Consider the following 17,054-nt stretch of genomic DNA (forward strand, 5'->3'; position numbering starts at 1 on the left):
ATCTGTTACGTGAATTTTCTTTGAGGTAATCTCATCTCTAATGGCCGGGACCTTTTGCCTAAATATAAGAAATCAGGTTTTTCCCTAGTTTGAAGAAATATTTTTTAAATAAAAAAGTTTTGAAAGCAGATAAGGTTCAAAAAGCTAAAGGGCTGGGCCCTTTATTTTGCTAATATAAAGCATGCACACAATTCCTGGGTTTCAGATTAAAAAAAAAAAAGATGCGGTTGATGAAATGAACCAATCCCCTTGGCTTTAAGCACTTAAGAATAGCTCACTTTTCTAGGGGTGCAGTCATACTGTTTAAGATGGGGCACCATCTCATGTCTGGTGGCAGAATTTTGAGCTAAGTTTTAGCTGACAAAATTAATTTTAATAATCACAGTTCTTTCTTAATTTGTTAAATATATTAATAAAAATGACTTTTATAAGACTAGACTATCTGAGATATCTGAAAATATTTTCTTGAACTTTTGGAATAACCCCTTTATCAGACTCTTCTTTGGAGCATTAGCTATTGATAGCAGTTTGGTGACAGAAAAGGAGGTATCTGATGGAAGTTTTCTAAAGGGTTTGCCTTTATGAAACAGAATTTTATGAAAAAAGGATGGGGATACTGAATTATTTAACAAGGCAGATCCTAACCACCATCCTAAGAGTTTTCCAACTGCCAGATACAAAAGTATGCAATTTCTTTTGTCTCATCTTCCTGTTTTGTTACTTTGTAGTACAAATGATTTATAAAAATGACCTGCTTTGAAATTCTACTTTTGTTTATTTGTTATCTCTGTTGTCAGAAACTATCCTTGCCATCCCTTAAAAAAAGACAAGTAGGTCTGTGTGGTGATGATGGAGTAAAGTGTGAGAAAGACCCATGAGTGGCCTTTCTGCCCCAGGCATCATTCCTTCAGGCCAGGCTAGAGCTCAGGCCCCCTGCCCAGTCTTCTTATAGCTTTGCTCTCCACCCTCTGTCATCTCAGTTTTAGTCTATGATAGTTAAAGATCTAGGACTAAAACACTTACATTTTTTTTTTCCCCCAAAGCAGACTATTGAAAGGAAGAAACCGAAAGGGGAAACCTAATGCATGTTCTAAAGTGGATCCTTGGGAAGTGGGGTCTCCTCGTTGAACTCTGTGGCCAAATAATTTCCCCCATAAAATCTTTTTTTCCTTACAGATTTCACCAGAATCCAGCTTATTGCCAACGGATCATTTGTGAGAGTTCTGCTGTATCATATTCTTTTTCAGGAATTTAAGATTTTAAAGCAGCTAATAGATTGGGAAAATAGAAACTATTAGTGCTGGTTAGTTTAGTAATGATAGATGATTATTTTCTAAATATAGTCTTTCTAATTTAATTTTTAAAACTCCTCCATACTCTAAGGTAAATTATAGAGTCTTGTTAATTTTTCATACCATGTAAAATGTCTGTATGTAGACAGATGCCATATTAAAAATCATAAAAATATAAATAAATGTTTTTTTGAATAGAATAAATTATTAAATGCAGTCATTGTATGACATTTGAATTCATGTTATGACTCCATTTAAAGAAAGCTATTTTATCAAAAATGTTCGATTAACATCAAAGGTTGCCCTTTACACTGTCTCATTTGATAATTAACAATAAATTACAACATGTAATTTGTGAAATAAAAATGATCATTAAAATGACAACACTTATTCCATTAAGGTAAATAAAATGCTTTACATAGTTCTGAGTGATGACACTCAGGGGGAAAAAATGCCGTTATCACTGCACTACAAATTAGTTTGCTTCTAATTTTGCAGGCTGATGACCGCACTGCCTCAAACCAAATCTTTTCCCTGGAAATGGAATGATTGCATGACAGACTCTATGAACCATGAATATGTCAACAACTCATGGACCAGGCCTTGCTTAGCAATTAGTCTTTGGGGGATTTTATTCAGAAATCAGACAACAGTATACCACAGCTTGTTGGGGATTTTATGATTACCAGTCATGTCTGGAGCATGAGTCTGGGTTAGTACAAAAAAATTCATAAAGGAGGAAGAGATGAGCCTAATAGTGGCAATCAGTTACACACACACACACACACACACACACACACACAGAGTCAATGGTGAAGACTGAGAAAACATAAGATATAGTGAAAGCCCCTAGGAGGCAGCAAGAAAATATTTCTTAGACTTCTACTTGTAGTCTCTCCTACAGTCACTCCCTGTAAAGAGACCACTGTTTCCCAGACTTCAGTCATTTGAATATCACCATCATATTTTTGTTACAGCGTCTTACCACCTGCACTATGATTTCCTCAATATATTTTATTAACTGACTCACTTTAAAAGCCTTTCTTTGTTTTAAGCAGTAGTATTTGTGATATCCTGGGCTTGTTGTGCTAGTTAAACTTGTTTTCTTCTCTTACAAAGGAAAAGAAATACAATAGTTTAAATATTGAAAATATCTGCATACCACCTAACATTATTCTGAGCATTCCCATGACATGGGTGGCAGGTGCTACAGGAGCTGCAAGGACCACCAATCCGGCTGAGAATGATCTGGGCAGATGTGTGACCTCAGGCCTCATGGCTGACACCCCCATTACCATTCCTCCATCCAGGGACCACGAACCATATCACATGGAGGGGAATTTAAATCAGGCCTGCGCCTCCCTGAGGACAGCAGTGCGGGAAGGCTGTATCACAGCAGACTGCTGTGTGAGCCAGGATGGTGCCTTTTCATCGTGTGAAGATGGCCACTCACATCTTTCCTTGCTTTGAGTAACAGTATCACTCGGGAACCATTATATTGCAAGAGTAAACAACACCCCCTTTCATGTAACAGTAATAGGGAACAGGTCAAGATTGAGCCTGGCCCCTGACTGTCCAAGTTCACATGAGGGCATCACATTTGTAGGTTAGCACTGGGCGACCCACCCAGTGTGGATCTTGTAGGCTGTCAGCAGTACCTTTGAAGAAATGGGTCACTTTACAAGCTTCATTAGTACTGAGCCTGGTTTAACCAGGCAGAATAAGCATTTGTACCAGGATACCAAGTGCTAGGAATCCTAATGGCTCTGCAGTCATGCGCTGGTTTTTAAATAAATGATGTCTTTTGGAAACTTAGGAGACAAGCAAAAAAAAAAAAAAAACAAACAGAGAAAGAAAAGAAAAAGAAAAAAAGCACTGAGTCTTCCCACCAAGAGCTGGCTATCTACTAGATCAGAAAGTGGTGAGGTACTGAAATTAAGATCAGACCTCAAGTAGCTCGGTGAGGTTCAGGGTGTGTCTAAGTTTGAAGGGATGTTTGCTTCTGATATGAACATTTTTCTTATACTTTTATTATAGAAGATGATGTGTCAAATGTACAAATAATGTGTGCCTGGTGCCAGAAAGTGGGAATCAAGCGCTATTCCCTGAGTATGGGAAGTGAGGTGAAAAGCTTCTGCAGCGAGAAGTGCTTTGCGGCCTGCCGACGAGCCTACTTCAAGAGAAATAAGGTAAGAGCACCGTAGAGAGAGGCGACCCACGCAGGCCTCACCACACTGTGCGCATGCGCCTCTTAGCTTCTAGCCAAAATCACTGCGCAGCCCGTACTTCTATTCTTTCTGTTTTGTCTGTTCTCTTTCTCTGTCATGCTTAACCTTCTGGAGTAAGGAATCCTCTTCTAATGTGTAACCTGCTCTTCAGTTTCTCTTGTCTTGGTGTTTGAATTCTGAGAGGGTGAATGAATCTGATGAGGACATGGTGGTTGCAGCTGGTGTCCTAAGTTACAGTGTCTCTCCAGCAGTAGAGTACTAGACTAGGGTCCATGAAAGATAAGTGGTAGAGATTTCGTATCAAAGCTGAGAAACTAGCCACAGAAGCATGGCCAGAAAGCTTTAGTCCACTCAGCTTTATACTCGTTCCCATTGCGAATATTGCTCTGGCTCTTTCCAAAATCGGATCCACAAATTCTAATCAAGAAAAATGTCAAGTCTTTCTTGACACCTTACATTAAAGTTGATTGATATTGAGAAAAGATGAAATAATGAATACATGAACCAACCTTGCTCACACAGCCAAGCGTTTGTGAGAAGCATGGTGGATGAACACAGGAACAGCCATAGTTATGGTTTCTTTGTTTTGTTTTGTTTTAAGACATCTCAGATATACAAATGTCCTTTTAGAATAGCATTAGCCACCATTGATGGGAAATGGAATGCATGATGTTTTTATAACCAACACACACGTACACAACACAGCTAATTTCTTAATCTTTTAAGAACCGCTATTGCATTTTGCCACCAATTACTGAAATAAATTGCTAGTTCTTGATTATTTTCCATTGATCTATAAATCTTCCTTAATTCATAAAATCATCCACATTTTGCTAAGCATTTCCATTTCCATAATATAAGATCAAAATCTGTCCTTCTTTGAAGCAAACAATTACTACTTTTTAAAGTTGTTATTTGTAATCCTGAAATGCTAATTTTGCTCTCACTGCATTGCAAGAAGCACTGTTGCAGCAAATTATCTTCTGCAAACTTGGGTCACATTATTCTGCCAAAAAACATAATGCCGAAAGAATTAGGCTGCAGAATTCAGCGGGGTGGAATTTTAGTAGCAGTCTCTAAGAATTAGGCTCATAATCTTCACTGGAACAGGGAGGCAAGTAAGGAAATTGTCTGGAATTCTTTTGGGACAGTCAACAGTTCACTTTCCCTTGGGAGGGGCCGGTGAAGCTTCAGAGGAGGGTAGTTAGAGCAACGCATGGGAGACACGTTTTGTTTTAATATAGGGGGATTAAAATGATCTCTGAGACCCTGGGGCTCCCATTTTTAATGCTGAGCCCTGGGGTAACAATCACAAGAGTGGACCCAGTGCTTTCATCTTCAAAGCCTTACTTACCACAACAAAATACTTTGCATTCCATCCCAGAAGATGGCTATAGAACAGGGGTTTTTGTCTCTCTATGATTCTGAAGGGTTATGCGTCTGAATCTTGATGGACTGCCTGTAGTGAATAAAATCAAGCAAGATGAATTTGTCACAATCCCTGTGATACATGTTACACTTTGCATAGTGATCCAACTTTTTAAGCCTTTGATGAAGGGCACCTGATTCATTTTGAAAAAACAGTTCGTAATAATATATATATGTATAATATATATCATACATACAATGTGTACATATTTGTAATAATAAAGTTTAAGGTCAAACTGAATTTAAACTTCCACAGCATCCAGTTTTGAAAAATAGATAACTGGCAGCCAAGATAGGAATTAGTATTTGGAATACTTATAGTAGGTAAAATCAGCAAGGGGAGAAAGACCATTACTTTTCACTTCCTGCAAGGAGTTATTGGGGTAGTTCTTTGAACATCCTGCAAAACCTGGGAGTCACAGTGGCTTGAAGTTTATCCAGTGACTTTGAGAGCTGATCCCAGCAGCCCATTAGTGTACATACAATACCTGTCTTCTCTGCAATCTTCATGCTTATTTATGTATTCCAAAGCTCTGCCACACTAGACATTCTCATTTTTCAAATAGAGAAATAAACTGGTCACATCCCTTGCTGGATTCTTTTTTTTTTTTTTTTTTTTTTAAATTTTAAGAGTGTTATCTCTGCAACAATATCCTATTGTATTACAATAAACATGTACAGCTGCTGCATTTCTGTTAACTGATAGGATTTTGTGGTCATTTCATTTAGGGCTTGGGTTTCCTAATGGATTGTATTAGATACCAGTCTCCATCCTGCCATTTCTAAGAACTGCTGTAATAAGCCCCAGGGTGTTCCCCACTGAAGACAATAGCAAATAGCTACTTCTGTTCTTGTATCATTTGACAAAGTCTTTAGTCCTCATTATTAAAACTGTGGACTTTCTTAATCTTAGAAAGAGGGCAGAATTCTTCCCATCCCTACCTAAAAGATTTTCTGGCTAAATTCTACACTTTTAAATAATGAGAACTGGATGGAAAACAGTGAATAATGTGTATGCAGAACAGAATTTTGCCTTAGGTATAATGTAGAATCTAAAAAAACATGTAAAATTAACTATGCTGTAAATTATGCTTTATAATGACAGCCCGCTTCTTGGTGGATAGCATGCTGGGATCTAAAAATGGTCTCTAAGTTGAACCCAAATTGCATGCATAACTTTACAAAGAAAAATCCTAGTAGAAAAGGTAGCTAATTAGGAGCAGTATTCAGCTGACCTCTGTTTTGTGTCTGAGCAACACCTGCATTTGTGAATGTAATTTGGACAGCTGTGCCTGTGCTTCCCCTGCTATCCTCGTCACAAATGCTTGGGGATAGAGGCAGGAACTGCTTTTCTGCTAAAAACAAGGACAAAAATAGCCCAGCTCTCAAAATGAAGGCCCACTGAAAATTGGCTCTTTAAATTTCATTTGCTTCTCAAACCTTTTTCCAGAGGTCTCTGTGTTTGTTTGATGGAGTAGGTTAAGAATGTCACATCCCTCTCTCCTAAACCCTGGTGCTGTGAAGTAAGGTGGGATGAACTGAAGCCACGTTAACCCTTTATGGCATATAGGTTATATTTTTTAACCAATTTAAAATTTAATTCGAAGAGTAGTTTGGATTACTGTAAGTATGTACGCTTTCTTCAGAATGCTTCTGCTAGAACTGTGAGTCACAGCTGTATTCATTTAAGGAACCTAACTACTAGCGTACACAACTCGGGATGTTGGCTCTAAGAAGTGTACAGTATTAACTCATAGTCATATTTCGTAGAATCCTTATCCCCGTCAGGCTCAATTGCTGACTCAAAAGTGTTTGAAACAATGGGTAAGAAAAATACTTTTGTAGTCTATGGCCATCAGCCGAACAATGGGATGTCAATCTCATTACTTGATGCACTGGAGACTTTTCAGGGAACTAATAGCTCCTTCTTTTCCCAGCCCCTTCTTGAGGACACAGGAGAGAAGAACTTGAAAACACTTCTAACCTAGTGATTTGCCTAGGAGTTGGAAAGTTGTAGACTCCTTAGCGGTTTTGCAAGAGACGCTGAAATGTTTAGTCCAACTAATACCAGTTTTACTCTGCACAATAACAGACACTTAAAAATATTCTTTCCTAAGGGAATGATGCCTTGTAACCATTATCCCACTTAAAACACGAGTAACAAACAAGATCACAAATAGTGGTCATTTCCAAATATCCTGTGTTTGATCTTTCTCCTTCTACATAGGAAATATCCTGTTGTCTAAACTGATGCCCACACATCAAGCAAGAAATCAAAATTCAAGACAGATGTCCAACGCAGGCAATGTAAAGAATGATTGTTTTCTTTCCTTGTTCAGATACCAAATTTATAGTGTTCTTTGTGGATTAGTGGCATCGATACTTTAGTAATAGACACAAATTTCTAAGAGTACCAAAGTTTGCTTCCTTGTTCTAGTTTTTCCATAACTTGAGACAAGAATAGATTGAAATACTTCTTCAATATCACAGTGTTGCTGTTCCTCCACAGACTATAGGGGAAAGAAACCTATGTAGATAATAGATAAGGATGAATTAAAAATAAAAAGTTTATATAGATAGAAACAACATTTGCAGATGATATCATTAAGATCTAACAATCATGATAATAATAACAAATGTTCAACCAGGGGAATATTGTATAATAAACATTTCCTTTACTTTCAAACTATATGCCTGGATACACAGCATGTATCATCATATTATTTGGAGTTACATTTTATTTAGACTATTGGTCTTTTTATTAAACTTGAATATATCCTGGGGAAGATTCTCAGTTTCAGACTTCATTACAGAACCTACTAGTGCAAAAGAAATGTGTAACAATTGCCTTGTTAGTTAATCTTGTGATTAACCTGTCTACTTTTTTTCCTTTAAACACCTGCAAGATTTAATTTGCAAAATGGCTATCATTCATGAAGGTTTAGGGAAGGACATTAAATTACTTGTAATTAACGTCCCCTGACTGCCTGAAGCTCAAGCCACAGACTTGACTTTTGCCAGTTGTTTGCAAATATTCTTGATTGACAGGAATGCTTAGGGAGCCCTGGATTTCTTCCTGTGGATTCACCGTGATTTTATGGGGTGCCAGTGAGCCTGTTGGGTCTGTCTGCCTGCACCCTGCCCTGCGGGATGATTGCTTTGCTTCTGCAGTGTCTGTGCTGCAAGCCTGCCCACTGCCTGCACATAGCATGGCCTCTGCCTTTCATCTGCAGGCCACCGTGGCTGAGTTAGTTCCCTTTTGGTTGCAGCAAACAGGGGTGTCCTGTGGAAGCTTTGGGGAAAGAACAACAAACCCACCTGTTTTCTTGTTCTCTCATATTTTGAAATATGGGATGGGATGTTGATGAGCTGCTGCAAATGAGAACCTATGAAAAAAGCACCAGCAGAGGGGAGGGATGGTGTTAGTCCTTTGAAACACATTCAGGGTGGGGGGTAGAACAGGAGAATTCTGGCCAGAAAAATAAGATGCAGGTCAGGTTAAAGTGATGCCTGGGCTCTTGAAGAAAGGCAGAAAGCGTCCCAGGACAGAGCTTCTGCAGGCCAGGTGGGACCCAATGCCCTAGGAAGCCATTGATCAGAAGCCTGGGAGAGAGGCATGTGATCTTGTGTTTACCAGAACACTTGACCACCACTTGGGAAACACTGGTCTAAGGAATTCCCAGAACACAGACAGAATGGGGCAAGCGAGTTGGTACTGAAAGAAAGGAATAGCAGCCACGTCTAGTTTTGAATGAGCTACATTTGGGGAGGTTGTGGGGGAAACAGAGAAAACAGTTTAATCTATTACCCAGAATAGTTGTCAACTTCTGAGTAACACTAGATATTTTAGATTAAATGTGAAGAGATGATTAAGCCTCCAAATAGCTTCAAGCCCCAATACTATTTCTTTCCAATGAGCGGAAGGAAGAAGGGGTACTTTTCATAGATCAGAATCTGGTCACCTGGAGAGCAATACACAGGACTATTGACATAGATGCTTGAATGTTAATTTCGGTCAGTCTCTGGCCATCCCGGTGATAGCTCCTGCTCTACACCTAAAGCAAGTTTTTCTCATCTGAACTGCTGGTAATTATCCAATCCATCTCAAAGGCACGCTCCCTTTTAACATTAAGCACAGTGTCAGATTGCATCAGCCGCATTGTGCTCTGGTGACTGCGGCTGCAGAGTGATGAATGTGCTTGCTTCGAGTTCATCCTCTGGTGTCCGTTTGGGTAGTGGGCAGTTCAGGGAAACAGATGATCAGGAAGGGATCTAGTTATTTGGGACCTGCATTCTCCTTATTGATCCAGTCATTGTCTTGCCGACTTTCTCACCTTGCTGCTAACAGTGTTCAGGTTTATCTGAAGAATGAGCTTTTAAAGAATGATCTAACTGGGTCATTTTCATGTGCTTCTCCAGTCATAAGCTACTGTGCAACACAGAGTTACTCTTTGTGCCTGATTTTAAAAGGAAGGTGTCATGAGACCTTACTAGTAATGAGTAGAGGGGAGAGAAGTTTCTAAGAGTGCTTAGTGCACTGTCTAGATAAACCAAGAGAGATGATTGTGCATTTTCGTGGGATTGTAGTTATGCTCTGTTAATTCAAATGCTTTGTTTAAAATGTTAACTGTCTAAAAAAGTGCATGCATAATACAGGCCAGGTGGCTTGCTATGAGATATTTTAAGATAGTAGTTGGAGTCCAGAATTTCTCTCATATACTTTTTCAATGTCTGGTCATAAAACCTAGTACACCCAAGAGGGCCACATGCAGGAGATGCAAACTATAGGCACACCCATGTTTATTTTTATTTCTCCCCCATCTCAGTACCTCTGGATAGCTTTTGTACACATAAGCAAAAGTGTGAACTGGGCAAGCCACGTGCAATTCTTTGTTCCTTGGGCTCTTTGCTCTTTGTTCTTATTATCACAGATTAGGAAGGAGTAAAGAAAATCTTGCTACAGAAGGCCACTTAATTTCTGCCCCAGCTGCTCAGACTGAGAATGGGAAATTCCCTACGTTACAATCCACTCATAGGGTGGCCATGCACACAGCGGAATCTAATGTCTCCTGACAGACTGCCTTTGGAGGTTACAAAGCCAGTCTGTTGCATTCTCTGTAAACACAGGCTGTGGGCCAGAGCGGGGCACTACTACAAGCTCTAGAAGGCAGATCAATGGTTTAATGAATCCATAAAAGATGCTTGAACTCTGCTGCAATTTACTGAGCACTCTAGTTAAATGAAACTCCTGTAGTCTTTAACAAAGATAGAGATAATCAATGGCTGGAGATAGAAGCCAGTGTCCAATCATCACAACCTCCCAGAATTTGTGTCGTTGTCTCATTGCTAACAGAGCGTTAGTCAGGTCCAACCTTTGGAGCGCACCACATCTGTATTGATATTTTCTGAATGTTTGAGCTGAATTGGACCCGGAGATGACATAAGTGTAGTAGCGTTACTTCTGTGAGAACTATTTGTAAAAGCTATGGAATATTAATTAAATTAACATTTTCTTAAGGCAGTGAGATTAAGCTTAAGAATGGCGAGCTTGACATGTGTTGTCTCTGTAAGGCATCCTGATGATGAAAAGTAAATAGGTGAATAAAATTCTTTCTTGATTAAGTCCTCAAAATGTCAAATTGCATAGTGTTAAAAGAGCCCTGATTAATCCTTCTGTGGTAAAATATTCCTCATTAGTTTGCTATGGTTAAGGGTTAACCTCTCCTATTATAAATTCAGATATTAATGTATTTTCTGCTTAACTCATCTTCTAGTAGAAGAAAATACAGTTAGTAGATATATATTTTTTACTTCCAAATGTGCCTTGGAAACATTATGCTGATTTATGAGAGAGCTTTGGAAGCATGTAGAAAAATTCCTTCATAAATATATTGAAATGTATTTAAAAGTATTTAACCACTTTTGACTGTGGAAAAACAACTGCCTTGACTTTGAAATTATTATTTTTTTCCACAGAGATAGTAGAATTTATGACATAAATGAAAGACTTTGCAGCCAATTTTTGTCACACAAACTTAAACTGTGTTTCACTTTCTTAACTAGCTAATTAGTATAAAGAGAGCAGGCTTATACCCCAATAAGTATATTTTGGGGGTTCAGTGTGTAATGGGAGTTTTGAGGTATGATGACTGCTAGTCTGCTTCACAGGCCTTTGCCAAACATTCCATGATAAAGCGGTGATTTCTATATGGATCCAATAAATGATGTGTTATCTTGTATTCTGTTCTGATAGAATGATTTCATATTACTTAAAATATGGCGAGCAGTTCTGTGACTGCACATCCAACTCTTTATAAGAAGAACCTTTGAAGGCCCTGACACTTTCTGTGATCATTTGTAGGATTGTATGTGTCATAAGTTGGAGCAATTTAAGTTGTTGTCAAAGGATTTAGAGATACGGAGACCCAGGAGTAGGTGAAATAAAGCTGGGCAAGTAGCTAAAGACAAGGGGGATTTGTCCAACCAGAGATGAGTGCCTCTGTGCTGCTCTTTTGTTTTTAAGAGAGAAAAAAACCCCACCTTGTTACTTATTCAACTATTCATTCTTAGAAAATAAAATGAAAAGACATATTAAGCTCCTGTAATGTGCTAGGTACTGTTTTAGGTTTGGTGGACACATCGTTGAGCAAGAGAAAAATCCCTGCCTTAAAGGGACTTGCATTCCATTCTCTAAGGGAGATGGATAATGTACAGGTTAAAAAAAAAAAAAATATATATATATATATATAAAACACAATTTCAGGTAGTGATAAATGCTATGAAGAAAAAGCAGGGTGAGGGGATGGCTAGTGACGAGGTGCTGTTTTGTATCTGATAGTCACAGAAGTTATCTTTGAGGAGGTGATGTGTGGGTAGGGACAAAATGAAGTGAGGGAGCTAGTCAAATGAAGAGCTTGTAGCAGAGGGTTCCAGAGAGGAGGGGGAGCAAGTGAAAGGCAGAGGTCCTCAGGCAGGAACAGGCTTGGCATTTTTGAGCAACAGCAAGAAGGTCAGAGTGTCTGGAGTTGAATGATCAAGGTGGTTAGGGGCCAGATCATGCAGGCTGGAGAGGTAATAGTTTGGATTTCATTCTAAGTGTGATGGCAGCTATTCGAAGGTGTTGAGTAGGGTACGTGACATGACCTGATTTTTGTTGCTGATTGGATCTCTGTCAAGGAAGTAATACGTTTAACATCCTGGATGGAAAGGGGATTTGGAGAGTAAGAAAGGCAACAGCATTCCCATCAAAGTTGGGTGTGTCTGGCAATAGAAAACTAAAAATATCATATTCACTGAATTATTCATTGGTAGTTATGAAACATTTCCCAGTAGCAAAAGTATGTTGAACCAATTTAGGTTTCTTTTTCTTTCTTTCTTTCTTTTGGCAAACTGTGGGAAGAAATGAACAGAGGATGGACGTTGCTGGTTAAATGTTCTGACACAGCAATTTTCTTTCTGTAGGGTTGACAGGGCTTGCTCCCAGCCTAGTGGGGAGGTTTAGGCCTCAGGAGGCAAGCTCAAACTCCGCGCAGAACCCAACTCTTGCCCTGGGAGACCTATAGCATATGCGGGTCTTCTCAAGCTCTACCCCTCAAAGTAGCATGAGGCAAAGGAGATGGTAACTTTGAAGGGACCATCTTTGGATTAAATCACTCTGAAGTTTATTGTATTCTAAGAGTAGACCTAATTTGGTGATTATGTACTTTTAGGGTGTATCAGGATTTTCAACACAAATAACAGAAGACCCAGCTCAAACTGATTTAAACAATGAAACGCATCCTTTATCTGACGAAACTCTAGAGTCCTAAGCTTCAGTATGCTTCAGGGTAGGTTGGTCCTGCAGTGCAGTGATCTTATCATGGTCTTATTTCTTCCCATCTCTATATTCTTCTGTATAGAGTGTTGGCCATATTACAGTACAAGCTCCCGGGAGGCCATGGGATGGCTGCTAGCAGCAATCAGGACTATATGCCTCCTTGTTCACATCCAATAGAAGACAGAGTGCCTATGCCCTAGCATTCCAAGCAAGAGTCTTGAAATTCACACTCATTGTCTGTGCTTAGGTCACATGCTCATGCCTGAATTTGGGACTATGACCAGGGCAATGGATGTTTGAATTAGCCTGAGCCAATCAGGGTTTCCTTCTGACATTGGAGTTGGGCTCATTTTCCTCTAAAGCCCATGGGAAGCTTGCATGGGGGAAGAGAAGCTACCAGAATGAAAATCTGGAAACTGTTTAAAGAGGGAAGAGGTCAGAGTGATGGCTGACAGTAGGTGCCAGCAAATGTCCACTAGAGAGGAGAGGTGATCTCATGAGTTTGAATTCTTTACACAGTGAATGTGTCATGCCCATCGACTTTTGTCATGTGGAAGGACTCTGAAACCCATGTGTGGATTGAAAGATAAAAACGTGGTTAACATTCATCATAGGGCCCTTAGATGAACTACCTCTTCTACCCAGGACCAGCTGCTTTGACAAACCCGATAATTAGAATGTTGGTTTTAGCGCCAGGACCAAAGTGCTGACTCTTTCTATTCTTTTTGGAGTCTATAGAACATGAGATTGCACAGAGCTAAGACAAAGGGGTTGTAGTTAGCTGTTAGATATACTCATTTAGGAAGAGGAACAAGGGTGCAGTTAGAACAGCAGATAACCCAGCATGTAGTTTTATCAGTGTAAGTGGCTTGGGAGATGTTGGCCAAGGACCATATTGGATGTGGGGGTGGGGGGCAGATGCCTGGGACTAGATGGGTGATGGGATGAGGCTACTGTTCCCCATCAAGAGTTAGCCTGCTCGCCCACATTTAAGCCACTTTCTCTGTGGCTGAAAACTGTGTCTGCTAAACAGAAGGGAAAGGAGAGTGTTCAAACAAATTGTGATTTAGTCTGAGGCTGAATACGTCAAGTTCAGGTGGCCAAAAGAGCAGAGACCTTGGAGGCTGCAGCTTTCACAGTAATTAATTAATTAATTCAACAAATATTTGTCAAGCAGCCACTATGTGCCAGACACTGCGCTAGTCATTGGAACTATAGTGGCAAAAAACAAAAAAACAAAACAAAATGAAAACCCTGGTTCCTGCCCTCACGAAGCTTACACTCCAGTGGGGGACAGATATTTATTTAAATACTAACACAGATGTGAAATTGCCACTGTGGCAAGTGCTGTGATGGTGTGGGCACAGTGCTGTGAGGGCCTCTTATAGGGAGATTTGACTAATCAGGAGATCTGAAAGTTTCCCTGAGGAAGTAGTGCTTGAACTGAAATCTGAGAGATGAAGAGGTGTTAAGTAGGGGAAGACGGGAAGGAAGAGCTTACTTGGGCTGAGAACACAGCAACATGATTTCCAATCCTGGCCCTGATTTGCTCCTTCTTTGCTCATTTCAAGTTCTTTCGGAAGGGATGGAATTTTACCTGCAAACAAGAAAAGAATTGAACAAATGAACATTCCCTAAAACCATCATCCCACTTATCCGATTGTTGGTGTGTCCATTTAGTCATTCATTCATTCTTTCATTCATTCTACCAACCTTTGGAGATTTGTTCCTTGCCCGCTAGCCTCTGCCTTCCTTGACTCTTCACTCAACTTCATAATTACAGAGTTAGCACGTTAGTACTAATTCATTTCAGGGAGTAAACTGACAGCTTGTAACTCCTGGAGGTAAAAGCATTTTGTAAACAAATAATAATAATAAAAATAATGATAACAGTAAGAACCCAAGTGTTTTTAGTTATCAAATGTATCCAAAAAGCAACAGTGACCACAGAGAAAAGATTGGGTAAAAATGCCCTGATATGAGAGAGAGAAATAGTGTCATTATTGTCTGACAAATGTTGTTAGATGGTTGAAAATAAATGGGGTAAACTACTTTAAGATGGAAAGATTTCCCCCCAACCCCCCATGATGCTGTGTGGACAGAGATGTGGTTTTGTTATAGAGAGAAACTATAGAGCTATGTTAATATTAATGTGAGGGCGGACAGGAAGTTTGGGTGACGATAAACTCCACCAAAGAGGAATGCTTATTGACACCCTGGTCCCCACACCAGACAACTGTGATAAAATGGAAACAGAGCAGCACGTCTTCTGGCATGCGAACAGAGGGCGCTTCTCATGGCACACTGGTGTGATGGGAAAGGAGGAATCTCTGCCCTTTCTTTGGATTCTTTGTTTCAGCCTGGTATTTCATTGAGTGCCTAAGATCAGAATGACAAAGTCATAGGCATGTGGTGATAAATAAAAAGGCAGGTAAGTAAATCAGATTTAATATTCCTGGGTTTTAACTGGGTGATATGGACATGGCTATTCTAAATGAAAGGGGTCTCCATCACTCTTCAGGATGCCAGATGGGGGAGATGACCCTTATCAAGCTTAACCATACCTGCACCTGCCTCAGATGACTGTGAATTGAAACCACAGTACAGTTCAGCTGGAGTCAGTGGCCCCCTTTCCAGTTCCAGTAACTTCTGAAAACTACGTATAGTGACAGTCATTTCCAAAAGAGGCTGATTTTAAAACTGTGATGAAAATGGCTAACAGCAGGCTGAAGGTTAAAGTAAAAAACTTAAAAACCATAAAATCTGCCTGGAGGCTATTTAAGCAAACTGTTTTCGAGGCACAGATGGTTCATATACCTCTGAGCCAAAAACAAAAAAGTAAAAAAAGGGACAGTAAAGCTGGCGTGATTAAGCAGACAAGTATGAAAGTTTTATTAGTACTGAAAAGGCATCCTTTAGAAAAGTGAAAAATCTGTCTCCAGAAACTCAGAAGACATGTTAAAGAGCAGTGGGAAATGGAGAGGGCAAAAAGATGACATTTCAAAAAGCAACCAAAGATGGTGAAAACACACAATGTGTTTATGTACCTTGGGTATCAGAAACTGTGCTCAAAGGAGATCAGAAAGCAGTGAGAGAGAAGGACATAGTATGTGGAGAGTTGGGCTTCCCTGTCCTGTATTTTTGGTGCGAAACAGTTTTCATAGGGATTTGCTGCAACTTAAATGGTGATTTGAATCTCCAAGAATCTCCAAGAAAAATCAGCTGAAGCGAATTTGAGAAGCTTAAGTGCCGTGAATCAGAAGGTCCAAAGCACATGAAGGAAATAAATTACGATGTTACTGTTAGTGTTATTAAAAATTGTAAGCATACCTGAGAACTGGGAAATCACTGGGTGGGAGGGCCTCCAGCCTCTTTTGAGGGTACCCCTGAGTGCTTAAGGATGCAGTCCTCTAAGTGTATTGCTCTGTGCGTGCAGTGCAGGGGCATACACGTATACACACACAGAAAATTCCTGGATTTTAGATTGGTGAGCTTCTGTTATAATTTTAAGAGAAGTCAGACTCTGAAGAATCACAAAACAATACAGAGTTTGTAGGGTCACCATTTGAGAAGCCTCCTCTGAGGAAAAAAATAGTACTTGTGTCTTGAGTAAACATTCAATATAAACCTAACTAAAAATAACCAAATACGGCCTTGCAAAAAGTAAGGTAGATTTGGATTTTCAAAAATCCAAGTAATTCACTTAGAGTTTGGCTGACTCCCTCTGAAGGGACCCTTGAAGAAAATAAATAACTGAAGGCAAGGAATAAAGCCTTGCCTTGGATTAAGAACCTAGGTAAGGAACGGATGATATTCCTCAGAGTACAGTTAAATTAATAGCATACCATCCCAGGGGTTTATTATTAAGAGTAGTGTCACTTAATATACTGATTGCTTATTTGGAAGTAGATGTCAGGAAGGAGGAGAAGTTTGTTATTTTCTCTAAGTTGCTTTCATTTGAAAAACCACAGAGGAATATCTCCCCTCTCTCTCCCCCTGCCCCCACTACCCCCCCAGACCCCTGCTCTGCAAATATACAAATATAATGAGGTAACCTGACATCAGATGCAATTCCATTCATTGAGCTGCCAGCTAGCATAAAGAAGCAAAAAGTTTCAATCTCCATACTCCTTGATATGGGCTGTCTCTCAGCATCTCCAGAGAGGGGAACTTGGTCCTGTTAAAGGGGGCTCAATTTTGTTCCTTACCTAGACTAAAACAAACAAAAAAAACCAAAAAAAACCACTTTTAAATGTTTGACTGCATTCAAGACAATTTTTTTTTTTTTTT

At 39.6% G+C, this 17,054-nt stretch overlaps 1 protein-coding gene across 4 annotated transcripts in view; it reads left to right on the forward strand.

The window, feature by feature from the left end:
* The window catches only part of SOBP (sine oculis binding protein homolog), a 161,512-nt gene that overhangs the window by 39,143 nt on the left and 105,315 nt on the right, over positions 1 to 17,054 (forward strand). For all 4 annotated transcript variants that reach the window (XM_059083321.2, XM_059083323.2, XM_067011563.1 and 1 more), the window contains exon 4: positions 3,330 to 3,481. In XM_059083321.2, the coding sequence (XP_058939304.1) occupies positions 3,330 to 3,481 (152 nt within the window). The remainder of the gene's footprint in view (positions 1 to 3,329; positions 3,482 to 17,054) is intronic.

This window comes from Kogia breviceps, chromosome 13 (assembly GCF_026419965.1).
Source record: "Kogia breviceps isolate mKogBre1 chromosome 13, mKogBre1 haplotype 1, whole genome shotgun sequence".
Classification (NCBI taxonomy): domain Eukaryota; kingdom Metazoa; phylum Chordata; class Mammalia; order Artiodactyla; family Physeteridae; genus Kogia; species Kogia breviceps.